The sequence below is a fragment of the Scylla paramamosain genome, chromosome 25 (genome assembly GCF_035594125.1).
Source record: "Scylla paramamosain isolate STU-SP2022 chromosome 25, ASM3559412v1, whole genome shotgun sequence".
Taxonomy (NCBI): Eukaryota; Metazoa; Arthropoda; class Malacostraca; order Decapoda; family Portunidae; genus Scylla; species Scylla paramamosain.
The window spans coordinates 13,487,493-13,501,766 of NC_087175.1; the positions used below are offsets into that span (position 1 = coordinate 13,487,493).

Here is a 14,274-nt window from a genome sequence, read left to right on the forward strand (position 1 = left end):
TTAAATGAACCAGGTTTTGTATGAACCTTCTGACATGAGCTTTCACAATACTAGATGTATACAGTTTTCTTGATTCTGTCAGTTTAAATAAAAGTTTTATTGAGAAAATTTTACATTTGACTCTATTCAGTTCTATAAAATTTTATATTTGAACTTATTCTGTTCTGTGACACAATTGTTTCACACCAGCAAGCAATCTTAGTCTGCAACCAGCTGTTATTGATCAGTGTGCTTCCTCTGTATTAATTGTTAATTTAACATGCTCTGCTGTCATGCTAAATGTCTCTCATTTTTATTTACCATGCATTCTGGATCATGTGTGTTGATTTTCTTGAAATAAGAAATAATTTTTGTTCCTCATGCTCTTTCTTGTGTTTCCTCTTTCTCAGGAAATGAAGCAGGCATTTCCCAACTTAAATGCTCCTGACCCCAAAGATTGGGTTCCTGTTACTGAGAACTTCGCTGTCATCAACACTGTTATGGGCAAGGTGGGTTTTGAATGCAGGCAGGTGTAAACTTGAGATTAATAGTTAGGACAGTCATCATCAGATGTTAATTAACCTGCTACACTCACTTACACTGTATATTTTTTTTTTTTTTTTATTCCCAGTCTCTTTACAAAATCTGACGACTAATATATTCTTAGCTAATTGGGGACCTTTAGATTCTGAAGCATTTGACACAGTAGAAGTTCATCACACTAATTAGCTCATGCCCATGAGTTTACAATTAAATATTTGACTGATGTATTATTATATGTTTCTCTTGGTGAGCAAAGGGTTTATGAAAAATGTTGTAACTTGCATCTGATAAAAAGCTGTGGGAGAGTATAAGGAAGCCTGGCACTTAAGCCTGTGTTGGATTATCATAAAATGGAGGATAGCTTACCTATCTATAAAACAGAGCAAGAGATGCAAAAACAGAATGGAAAGTATTAGTGGAAAGTTATATCTTTGGTGTGTTGGAATTGGAGGTGTTACTGAAATTGATGTGGATGAAAATGAATTGGGATGATGACTTATAATCATTATCCCATGGTTCCATTGTTTCATAAATTAGCAGGGTGCCACAATTTTGGTTTGCTAGGAAACCAAGCGTTGTTTGACCACTGACACATGATCATATTTTATGTAATTAATGTACTTCACATTTCCTTTTGCAAGTACAGAAAGATCTCATGTTGGAATTAACATATATTCCAAGAAAATAATGATAAAATGGTGAAGGGTGTTTACTATCAATTCAAATCTAAGAATCAACCTCAAAGAGTGGGTTGATTAGCAAGGATCTGGAGTCGAGTAGGGTCTGAACTTTTAGACCTGAGTGTTTGCAGTGGCGGCTCGTGACTGTTACTGATGGGGGGGGGGGCTGTCTCACATTCAAATAAAATCTTAAATGCTTTTATTGTTATTGTTTAAAATACCACTGATTGATAGATTATAAAGATAGATAGATAATTATTTAATTCTTTAGGTCTTATCCTAACAGTAAATGGTTGATTTCCTTAGTGCTGGCTTAGGCTATTTGAAAAGGAAGTCCATTCTCCTGTTCCTGTTTTGTGCAAACAGATCAATAACTTTTTCATTTAAACCTGGCATATTATTCACAGAAATCTTCTCTATTGAAATCATGGCAAGTGCAAGTTCTTTCAATGCAGAAACCGCCTTTGCTTCTTGTGCCATTTTGCAAAATACTGCTAGGCCTACCTAGGAAAAGAAAAAAAATACTATTTTATACGATGTTTCTGTGATTTTACACCATCTATGATAATCCAGATTCAGCACAAGCCATCACTGATCAATAATATTTTAAAATCATCCCTGAGAAATTGAAAAACACGATCGAAAATAAGACCGACGCAAGAACACTCACCTAGCCACAACAACGGCCGAGACAAGACTGCGCTGGACGCAGTCCACACTCGCCATTCCGCCTGGGAAGCCTCCCCCCATTTCTCCCCGCTTTCCTATCATTAAATAGTAAAAAATTTTCGTACTTCCTCATTGTTTTGCAGTATTTTTTTTTTTCATATAAACATATGAGAATTGGTGTTTTCATGTGAATGATAGTCAAACATAAAATAAATTAACATTATTTTCGTGAATCCTAGAAATCCACTCGGGGGACTGCAGTCTCGCAGTCCCTATTGACGAGCCGCCACTGAGTGTTTGTAGGCATGCAGTGAGCTAGGCCAAGTTAGTTACACTCAAACACAGCAACCAATTGCGCCACTCATCAGTGGATGTTGTTACCCACAATGACAACTCAGCTAGGTATTAGTCTAATTAGTCTCAGGCCTGAACTGTTAGATGCTTAGTATTGTTACACCAGGGGTATGGGTGCTGGTGACAGCACTGGGAGAGGCGGGAAGGCAGAGAGAGAGCGGAGACATGTGGCCGGAGAGGAAGCCATCATGTGCCTGCCTGCTTTGGAAGTGTTTCCCTGCCTGTTGAGTGCCTGTCGTGCCCTGGGAGACTTGTGGTGCTCCTGTGAACTTGTAAAGCAGTGTACTTGCGGAGGATTTGTCAATAAACCTAGGAAATAGTGCCCATGTTTTCCATTGTGCTCCGGCCTCATGTGTGTGTGCCTTGTCCCGGCGTGAGTGTGACTTATTTGAGGCCCCGCTGCTCTAGTTTCTCGACCTGTGCCCGTGTGGATAACACACCTGCCCGGAGTGAGGGGTGGGCGCAACAAGTGGTGTCACAGAGTGGGATCTGGGGAACAGTGAGCAGTGTGTCATCATGGAGTCATAAGATGGCTGCCATGACGGTGCTGAGGGCGGCTCAAGTGAAGTTAAACGGGGCCAGATGAACTTGATTGCTGCCATGTTGGCCGGTATGAGGCAGGAAATGGCAGTGGACCGTGAGGCACAGGCTCAGAGGGCACGTGAGCAGGCTGAAAGGACCGATCAGCTGGCAGGTCAGCAGGCTCAACAGGCGGACGACCAGGTCCACCATCTTGAGGATGTGCTACAAAGCAGCCTCGTGTCCTTGAAGGTGGAAACACAGCAGTACACCAACCAGACTTGTGACAGTGTCAAGAATGAACTGCTGGACAAGGTGCAGACCCTGGAAGGTGAGGTCCAGGGCCTGAGGGAGGAGGTGAGAACGGAGAAGCAGTGGCATGAGCTGGCAACAGCGTGCGCAGAGGAACAAGTGGCCCCACGTGTTATGGCGGGAACCGCTGGGGTGGCGGACCTGCTGGGGCCTGCCTGGGGCCCCACTGTGGAGGTCTTGGGGCACCTGCCACCGGCCCAATGCGCCTGTTATGGAAGTGTGGCAGAGGCTCTTCGGCGCCGCTTTGGGCATCACCACCAGGCCAAGGTGTACCAGGCTTGCCTGAAAAAGACGACTTGGGAGTGGGACGAGATGCTGTCCCAGTTGGCGCAGGACGTGGAGGCGTTGGTAAGGTCGTATCCTGCGCCCCCAAAAGAAATTATTGTGGTGCTGGCCCGAGATTCCTTCATTGACGCCCTGGACAACCAGCAGCTGCAAATCTGTGTCAAGCAAGGCGCACTTGCCAGCGCCAGGTGGCACTGGCGAGGGCCTTGGAATTTGAGGCCTTCCTGAAGACGACCAGCGGCCAAGGGGTGGCCGCCCAACCCCGCCATGACCTCTGAGGCCAGAAGGCGAAGGTGGAGAAGAAGCCACCATCGAGGAAAGCAAGCCCAGACGGTTTTCGTGGCTCATGTTGGGGCTGTGGTGAAAAGGGCCACAGACGCAGTCGGTGCCCGAGGGAACAAAGAACGTGTTCTCTCGACCGGCTGGGTTCTGATGCCTTTCAGCGTTGCTGCAAGGACTGCCGCAAGTCTGGCCACTGCTCCAGTGCCTGCCCCAAGCCAAAGGAAGTGGTGCAGGCGGGAAACTCGGACAGGCTGGAGAAGGGGGCCGAACCCCAGCCGTCTTCAGTCCCCAGGCCCCGCCTTGTGTAAGCTGCCGCCGGACAACCAGTATGATGCACCCCATGCCGCCTGACAGTGGACACCGGGGCTGAGAAGACTTTGGTGCGGCCTGACATGCTGGCCGCCACTTCAGTTCCAGACGCGCCACAGAGGCTGTGTGACATGATGGGGCACTGTGTGCAGCTCAAGGGCCCAGTGGATATTCGTATCGGCCTGGGCAGCTCTGTGGAGTGGCTGCTGGTGTACGTTGCCGACTTGGATGAACCATGTCTGCTGGGACTCAACTACCTGATGCAGAGCAAGGCTTATGTCGACCTTGGATGGAAGCTGGTGAGGGTGCATGGCCGAGAAGTGATCTTGCTTCTGGAGGTCGGCTGTGCGGAGGTAGTTGTGGCTGAGAAAGTGCACCTTACCCCATAGGATGGAGGCCAGAGTCCGGTGTCGACTCTCCAGAGTGATGCATGGATCGGAAGGCATGGTGAAGTCCACAGAAAACCTGCGACTGGCTGACAGTGTGGCAGTCGGGCGGAGCCTCGTTCAAGTGGGGGAGGAGTTAGTTACGCTGTTGGTAGCTAAATCTCTCTGATGAGGCTCGGAAGGTGCCCGCTGGGGCCAAGCTGGGCACTTGTGAGGAAGTGGAGTGCCCTAAGGAGACATTGGGGAGCGCAGAGGTGGCTGCTGTGAGGCCGCTACCCGACTTCCTGGAGGATTTGGCTCACCGGAGTGCCGCTAACCTGACGGAGGCGCAGATGGAGAAAGTGCACCACACCCTGGCTCAGTACGCGGACATCTTTATCAGGGGTGACATGGACCTGGGCCGCACTGGTTATGTGAAGCACAGCATCAACACGGGAAGTAGTGCACCCATCAAGAGCCCACCCCGACGTATTGCACCAGCCAGGCGAGAGGAGATGCAGCACACTGTCAACAAGCTGGCAGCGCGGGGGGTGACTGAGCGGTCGGACAGTCCGTGGTCATCAGCAGCAGTCCTGGTTAAGAAGAAGGATGGCACGCAGAGCTTCTGTGTGGACGTGACTGCCAAGGACTCTTACCCCCTGCCGAGGATTGATGACACGCTCAACTCGCTGGTGGGGGCCAGGTGGTTCTCTACACTCGACCTGAAGTCGGGTTACCACCAGGTGGAGATGGCAGAGGCATAGACCAGGGTGGATGAGAGACTTTTGTGATGTTCCTGAGGATTAATTTTCTTTGTGTATTTCATTTATTTATTTCCAATTATTTTCTTGTGTGTGTGTGTGTCAGGGCAGCCAGGTCGTCTGCCTTGTAGGGGGAGAATAGTGTTACAACCAGGGATATGGGTGTGGGTGGCAGCACTGGGAGAGGCGGGAAGGCAGAGAGAGAGCAGAGACGCATGGCCGGAGAAGAAGCCATCGTGTGCCTGCCTGCTTTGGAAGTGTTTCCCTGCCTGTTGAGTGCCTGTCATGCCCTGGGAGACTTGTGGTGCCCCTGTGAACTTGTAAAGCAGTGTACTTGCAGAAGATTTGTCAATAAACCTAGGAAATAGTGCCCATGTTTCCCCATGTGCCCCGGCCTTGTGTGTGTGTGTGTGCCTTGTCCCGGTGTTCAGAGTGTGACTTATTTGAGGTCCCTCTGCTCTAGTTTCTCGACCTGTGCCCGTGTGGATAACACACCCACCCAGAGTGAGGGGTGGGCGCAACAGTATATTAATAGATCCACGTAGTAAATATCATAACATAATCTGGACTTGGTATCACTTATGGTGATACTGAGTTTCTATATCTCACTTTTAATGAATATTAAATGCCAAAATGCACTTGTTAAATGCTAATACATGAAGATATTGAGAAAATTATAATAGAAAAAAAACTTATTGTATATTTTTTATTCTTAATTCAGTATATGAGTTATTAACATTAATCTAGGCCAGTGTGGTCATATATATATTTATATAGAATGTGAAGTAAAGAGGATGGGAAGGGAGGATGTGGGGCTGCTGCTTCTCCATCTTCTGTAACACCATTGCTACCACCTCATGTGATGTCTCTCTAAGCTTTATTCTCTTTCCACCTGGTCTCTTTCTTCCTTGGACCCATAAGAAAAAAGTCATCAGTAAAGTCACCCAGAAGATTTTTCATGTTCTCATTATTATATTTCAGGACCCATTGCCCTTCATTTTCATCAAAATATGTCATAGCTTTCACAGACTCAGTGTCTATTTAAATATTCAGTCATAATTGTTGATGATATGTTGTTCATTTTCTGTGCATGGGTTTCATTGAGTTAGTTGACTTTCTTACCCATAGAAGCTAAAGTTGGAGGATTAAGGGGAGGTTATGGGATGGTTGAGTGGATGCCAGTGGTTATGCACTCACAGTGGCAGCTGATTTAAATAGGGTACTTATTTTTTATTTATTTACTTAAATTTTTTTTTTGTAGATTTGAAGCATCCTTGTTATAATTTATACATGGGAAGATATTTAGTACTATCATTAGATTTGAATTCATTAAATGTGAGATTATTTTGTACATATTTTATCATATCTGACAATTTTACCATTTTACAGCTGGTTCTTTTTATTTATTTCTCATTGTATAATTTTACCAGGCAGAAACAAAACTACAGACTAATGTTCTTGTTAGTGATCTCATGAACCATGCTCTAAACTTACATCATAGCATTTTATTAGACATGATGAAAAATTATGACAGTCAAATGGTTGAAAGGAGTAATGATGTCACAATTCAAACCTATCTGTCTATACATTTCAAACTTATTAAAAAAAAAAAAAGAAACTATGAACATGCAGCAATAGACAATCAGCGCTCTGCAGTTTTCACACTTTGGGTCTAGTAGAATGAAGTATATTGAAATAGAAAATTTTTATAAAGGTAGGTTGTCACTTGCTATTTTCCACTTGTAATTTCTCAATGAGATCACTGTAGTGTTTTTCTTCCTTCCTTTTTTTTTTTTTTTTCTATAATCCTGATAGTGGTGATATATGTCATAAATAAATGTATGTGTGTGCCTTGTACAGTCCCAGAAGGAAGGCAGTGAGAGAGAGGAGGATGGCACTTGCTCACCAAACATTCTGGAAGCTGAAAAGAACCACAGATATCCTACACATGTCTCAAGCAGTGAGTTATCATTATTTACTTATTTCAGTATTATGTTAATTTACTAATCTCTATTACAAAACCTAATTTTAATTTCAGTGGTAATGTAATCTAGCTTTATTTATGCAAAGTTGTTTTTCTTCAGCTTTCATGGTTAGTATGAGTTAGCATTTTTAGCCTTCTTTCAATCTTTTTTAAGTCTTGTTAGTTATATACTATTTGGTTCCTTGATAGCACAACCAAAAGGTTAACTTTTGCAAGCAGTGTCAGCTATTAAATTTTCAACAATGACAATGCAGTTTTCCCAAACATTACTGTAGATGCTTTGTCTCTGCTATCTCCATTAAAAGGGGTGTCAGCATGATGTACAGATGGAGGAAGTGGTATGGCTGAGCATAAATGGATGTAGCTATTTGCTGGGTTTACAAGATCTAACCTCAAGATTTTGGTGTAGTCAACCTTGAGATAAGTTCTTCTCCATAAATTATAGGTGATGAATGATGTACTTTGTTTGTCTTTTTTTTTTTTTTTTTTTTTTTTTTTGTGTGTGTGTGTGTGTGTGTGTGTGTGTGTGTGTGTGTGTTTACCTAGTTATGTGTTGTGTGTGTGTGTGTGTGTGTTTGTGTGTGTAAGATCCTACTGTAGTTTTTTTTTTTATTGTCTGTGCAGTCAGAGCTCAGTATCCATAAGTCTCTTCACTGACTAGTGAATAATTTTCAGCTTCTTTTATCTTCACTGTTTTCTTTAATTATTGAAACTTGTGTGTACCACTTCAGCTTTGTGCCTCCCCTCCCATTATATATCACTAGGTCCCAGAATGACAGATAAAGTGGCCTCTGTGTTTTGAAGTGAAATAACTTGTTTTTCAGTTGAAATGGTGCTGGAAGAGACTGTCGAAGCTGAGAGAGACTGTAACACTCTTGACTTCGTACGAGACAGTGCTAAGAAATATGTATGTGTTCCTCAGTAATTAACTGTGGTGTTCCTCAGGGTTCTGTCCTATCATCCACTCTCTTTCAATTTTCATCAATGATCTTCTAATGAGAGCCAAACTTTTCATCCTATCCACTCCAATGCTGATGATACCACTCTGCAGTTTTTTCACACCTCTTCATAATGTCCAATCCTTTTGGAATTAAACAATTCAACACAAGGAAGCCCCAGAATGTCTGACTTCTAAACTCTAAAATGTCTGATTGGAAGAGAGCAAACTTAGTTTTATTCAATACCTCAGAAACTCAGTTCCTCCATCAATCAAATTGACTTATCCTTCCAGATAACTATCCCCTCTTCTTCAGTGGCACTAAACTGTCTCTCACTTTTGCATTGAATATCCTCAGTCTGTCCTTCACTAATAATCTAAACTGGAAACTTAATTTCTTCTCTAGCCAAAGCAGCTTTTATGAAGTTATGTCTTCTGAGTTGTCTCCAGTTTTTCTCACCTCACCAGCTGCTAACTCTGTACAGAGACATTGTCCATCCATGTATGGAGTACACTCCACATTAATAAGGGTTTTACTCACACTGGTCTTTTAAACAGGGTGGAATCTAAAGCATTTTGTCTTATCAGTCCCTCTCCTCTAACTGTCTTCAGCCTCTCTCTCTTTGTTGCAATGTTGCATCTCTTGCTATCTTCTACCACTATTTTCATGCTAACTGCTCTTTTGATCTTCCTAACTGCATGCCTCCCCTCCTCCTGAAGCTACACTGCACAAAACTTTCTCTCATCCCTATTTTGTCCACCTATCTAATGCAAGAGAACCAGTATTTTCAGTCATTCATCCTTTTTTTCTGGTAAACTCTGGAACCCCCTGTCTGCTTCTATACTTCCTCCTTTCTATGACTTGCACTCTTTCAAGAGGGGGGTTTCAAGACACATTTCCTCCAATTTTTGATGATCCTTTTGACCTCTCTTGGTACTGTCACATCAGTGAGTCTTTTTTTTTTTTTACTTTTTGTTGTCCATCAATGCCCCTCTTACACAAAAAAAAGCTTGTATTAAGATTTTATTTCTCGCAAATATCTAGAAACTCATGAATGCAGAATCATGAGTTCCTGAACAGTAACTTAAATGTAAAGTTCACATGAGGGTTGAGTGGTGGAATAAGGTATAAGTAGAGCCAGAGATAGCAATTATAGGTGGACTGTTTTGTTTACAGTGTTCAAGTGTCTGTTGCATGATCTCCCTCATATAGTAAGGGCTCAGTGTAAAATTAAATATGTAGTTTTACACTGCAACATTGGTAAAATGTAATGAACTTTACAGCTTGCAGCTGTCAGGCTTGTTAATATGTTGCTGAGTGAGCATGAAATTTTGTGTAGGGTCTTGAACTATACTCATAAAACTTTTCCAAGTGTAACAAAGCATTCTGATAAGTAGTGACCATGGAAAGTTACTATACAAGATGCTATCATATTTAGCATGCCATTTCTTACTTTGGCTTTCAGGATGGTTGAAGAGAAGATGACCAGTGAGAAAGGCTCAAATTCTGAATTTACAGTAAGGCAGTAATTTTTGTGCTACTCATGAAAGCTCATGCTCTGCCACCTGGCCAAATTCACCTTTGTGCCAGAATTTCTGGACGCCCAAGAAAAAAAAACACCTGCTACAGACAAGTTATGTCAAGAATTTCCAGATCACAGTCAGAAAACTCAAGCAAGCTTGCCCAGGTGTCCAGAAACTGAGGCATGAGGTTGGTAGAGCATGTGTTTTCCTGAGTAATGCAAAAATTGCTGCCTTACTCAGACTCATATGCTTCAACATTTCCTACTAGCCATTGCTTGCTTCATGTTAGGTGAGAATTTGTCTTATCCTCTTGAGTTATCTTCTTTCCAACCATCCTGAAAGTCAAAGTAAAAAGTGGCAGGCTAAATATGATGGCACATGATTTATAGGAGGTCAGAGAAGTTAGGAAGAAACCAAGACTAACCTTATCTCTAAGAGCTGAGGAAGTGTGTGACCTTGATTCAAATCAAGGGGACCAGAGGATGCCTCATTTTTTAACTTTCCATTGTTACCTCATCTGTAAGTCACTCAATTTAGGAATGTGTGCATCTTTTTTGACTAACACAGGGACTTCACTTCTCCATCAGGTTCCGAGCCTCTATGACACTATACATGAACTGTTTCTGAAGATGTCCAAGGGCATGGTGCTTGGAGAGATTATTTCTGCATCAAGCACTGGTGCTGTGTACACTGTTAGGAGGTAAGTCTGATGGAGGGAAAGGCAAAAGAGGCTGTATAAGTTTGGAACTTCAGAATGGAAAAGTTAGAGAGATCTATAAAGCACCAGTTACACTGGTTACCTGCAAAAAAACACTAGAGAAAAGATCAAGTATGTGTGTGTGTGTGTGCAACAACTCATTCAGTAAAATACCAGTGTTTGATGAAAACCACACATAATGTCAGCATTTGATAAAAGCCACACATAATGTCAGTGTTTGATGAAAACTATAGGCCATTCAAAGAAAGATTCTTAGTGAGACCTCTGTGTTATGTTGGCAGTCCTGCTCTCCACATACCCACAGAGTCCAGGAGAAACTCAACCTCCTTTGAGAAATATTTGTATTTTTCACTTGGCTCAACAATTATGCAAGTTAGGTGAATTTAGTTTACATCCACAGTTGAAGCAGTATTTCTTCAACAATATCCCAGTTTTCAACATCAGTAGGGAAAAAAATAATTGTGGTGTGTATAAAGTAACAAATCAAATTTTATGGTTTATGCAGTACTTTACTTATAATCATTATGTCCAGCAATTGTGATGTTATGCTTAAAATAAAACATGTCTTCTTAGACATAAAATATGCCTGAGGGAGGGATGGAGGGAGTGGGAGGGAAACACACACTTCTCCCTACTGTGGTTTCTGTGCAATACTGGAAGATGCAAGGCAATATGTAAGATACTCATAGAAATCTTTAACTTTCTTTTTCATATAGTTTTTCATGAAAAATCTGAAAGCACCATCATATTCAGGAACATCTTATGTCTGAGAAGACATTTTTTATTTTAAGCATAACCTCACAGTAGCTGGACATAATGATTATAAGTAAAGTGGTATATAAACCACAAAATTTGATTCCTTAACTTATACTTGCCATAATTACTGGTTGCCAAATGAACACAGAGGTGTCGCTGAGATTCTTTCTCTGAATGGACTATACACAATGCAAGTGTTTGATGAATACCACACATAATGCCACTGTTTTGATGAGTACCACACATTATACCAGTGTTTGTACATCATGTATAATACCAGTGTTTGACTAAGTAGTGATGCAAAAAAAAAGTGTGAAATATGATGTCTTGTAAATTAACTAACCATAAACATGATAACTAACAAGGAATGCACTTTAAACATATAAATTCTCTGCCATAATAGTTCATTCCAGTCTTAAGTGGCTATATCCAAACTCCCTCAGTCATGCCTTGCTCCCCCTGCAGGTTGAGGAGATATGACTTCAACATCACTACAGTGGGGGAGCTGGGTACGCTGATCATGCTGCCTGAGGCGTTCTGTCCATCTGTGAACTGCACCATGGACTCCATCATGAGCATGCTGGTGGTGGAGTGGCCTACAGTGCTCTTTGTGAGAATGTCTACTGGACCACTTTGTTGTTTTTGTTATTTCTAGCTTAGTTTCCCAAAAGAATTTTTCTTAATATCATAACTGCAATGTTTAATGTCTCCATTTGCCTTGGAAATTAGATGTTACTAAATTTCATGTAATGAAGGGTGACATAAAGAGGCACATCCTCCAATGATCTGAAATCTACTTTGGCTACTTTTAACAGACCACTGAAAATTAACAAAGTACACGAGACTTACCGTAGGTCAGTTGAAGTGTACTTCTAATTTTTCGAGGCAAATCACCTCTGCTGGTGCGGAGATTTCACATGAGAGAGAGAGTGCGTCACGCGCTGCCGGCAGACTTTAAAGCAAGGACTCGACATCCACATGATGAACCAATTAGGAAATTAAGTAACCTGTAGAGCTTAAGGTAGGGAGGGAGAGGAGGGCATGTGAAATCTCCGCACCAGCAGAGGTGATTTGCCTCGAAAAATTAGAAGTACACTTCAACTGACCTACGGTAAGTCTCGTGTACTTTGTTAATTTTACTTCGGCAAAATCACCTATCTGCTGGGCGGACATTTCCCATGAGGCTTTGAAGCCATGTGGATGACGAGGGAGGATGCAATAGTAGAGAGGAAAAGGAAATGCCCCACAAGAAACAGTACTATAACTATTATTCCATGGAAGGATCTTGTACATGAGACAATCATACAATTGGTGTATAAAATAAGGTACATTGCATCCAACTTAATCCAATCTACAAACAATGTTGAAATATGGTAACAGTTCACATCATAAGGTAAACCTAAGGTACTAGATACTAAATACTTAAAATATCCGTGTACTGCAACACTGGAGTGCAGCAACAAACCCAAATCATATTATATTCTAGCACTGCATCCTGAAAGAGGTCAGAAGCAGCCACAATGTTCTTATCATAATATTTTGCAAAGGTAGATTCCCTAGACCAGCCCGCCTTAGCCATAATGCATGCGACAGGGACAGCCGCCACTCCAACTTTTGAAGCTGCTGCTGGCCGCACACTACCAGCGGAAAACTTTGAGATGTCTATGCCGGACATGCGGAGAATGGTCCTGACCCAACGGGCAATAGTGTCTTTGGAAACTGATTTGTGGGGTTTTATAAAGCTAATGAGGAGCCTGGCATCAGTGTGCATCTCATCCTGTCTAAGCTCTTTAGTCACATCAATGTACCTCAGGAGAGTGCTATAGACACATAATCGTGGATCCTTAGGGTAACGATGAAATGTGACCCTGTTGATGTTAAAATTTGGTCTGGATTGTTTAAGAGTGCCCCCCAACTGTACTGAAATGGAGTGTTCATTAATGAGCATGTCTCTGATTAACAGTAGTTGTAAAGTTTGAATTCTGGCAGCTTGAGTTAAGGCCATCATCATAACCAATTTTAGCGTTAATTCTTTAATGGTTAATGCATGTAAGGGGAACATGGACCTTAGTTGCTCTAAGACAGGTTGGGCATCCCAAGTGTCAGTGTACCTGGGCTGAGGAGTTCTAAGATTGAAAACCCCTCTCATGAATCGGATGACCAAAGGGTGATTTCCTGCCCTGCATCCGTCCACCACAATGCCGAGAGAAGACAGGGCACCCCTCGCAGTGTTCACACACTCATAACCCACACCCCTGTCAAAGGTTTCCGTCAAAAAATTTACAATGTGACCTACAGTTGGAGAAGTGGGATCGACATTCCGTCTACCACAAAACAACGACCACCTCTGGACATGTGGGCGGTATTGCCTCTCAGTACCTGGTTTCCAGGAGGCAAGTATGATGTCCGCAGCAGCCGGCGAAACTCCTCGTTTCTGCAAGTTTTCCCTGACAGAAGGCATGCCATGAGCCTCGTGTGGGACATGATGGGGTGTGGATCTGTTGTGGACGGGTGTGTTAGAACATTCCTCCTGTTTGTTATCAAACGTGGGAAGTCTATTAGCAACTGGAGCAGCATGCCCATCCAAAACTGGGACGGCCACAGAGGAACCACCATCCAGCCTCGAGCTTGCTCCACACGTAACTTCTGAAGGCACCTAGCAATTAATGAGAATGGGGGGAAAATGTAAGACAAATCAAAGTTTGACCAGTCCAAGGAAAAAGCATCAAAATATTTAGCCTCCGGATCTGGCAACCACGAACAGAATGTATTAACCTGTTTGTTAAGCCTTGAGGCAAACAAATCAATGGACGGTGTCCCAAAAACATTACACAAGGTAGTCAAAATGTGTGAGTCGAGTTTCCACTCATGTCTGTCATTAATCTTGCGAGAGGCTACATCAGCCAAGGTGTTGTCCTTCCCCGGTATGTGCGAGCATGTAACCCACGAGTCATGTTCCAGACACCAATCCCAAATCTGGGTAGCAACATCATTACAGGACTTGGACTTTGTGCCTCCCATTTCATTGACATAGTTTATGGCAGTGGTATTATCACAAAAAACTCTAACATGTCTACCTTCCAGCTCATGTTCAAATGCTTGCAAAGAGAATAGAATGGCTTTCATCTCCAGGATGTTAATGTGAAGCTCCTTTTCATCCAGGGACCAAGTACCACTTGTACAAGTACCAAATGACCCCCCCAACCAAGGCTGGAGGCATCAGTAAATAAGTCGATGTCAGTACCTGGCCTAAAAATGTGTCTGTGGTGTCTGTCCACATTGTCTAACCACCAGGAA

At 42.7% G+C, this 14,274-nt stretch overlaps 1 protein-coding gene across 1 annotated transcript in view; it reads left to right on the forward strand.

The window, feature by feature from the left end:
• The window catches only part of LOC135113220 (uncharacterized), a 633,180-nt gene that overhangs the window by 327,442 nt on the left and 291,464 nt on the right, over nucleotides 1-14,274 (forward strand). Inside the window, exons 31-35 of the mRNA XM_064028389.1 lie at nucleotides 390-488; nucleotides 6,919-7,018; nucleotides 7,867-7,949; nucleotides 10,091-10,203; nucleotides 11,443-11,587. Of these exons, the coding sequence (XP_063884459.1) occupies nucleotides 390-488; nucleotides 6,919-7,018; nucleotides 7,867-7,949; nucleotides 10,091-10,203; nucleotides 11,443-11,587 (540 nt within the window). The remainder of the gene's footprint in view (nucleotides 1-389; nucleotides 489-6,918; nucleotides 7,019-7,866; nucleotides 7,950-10,090; nucleotides 10,204-11,442; nucleotides 11,588-14,274) is intronic.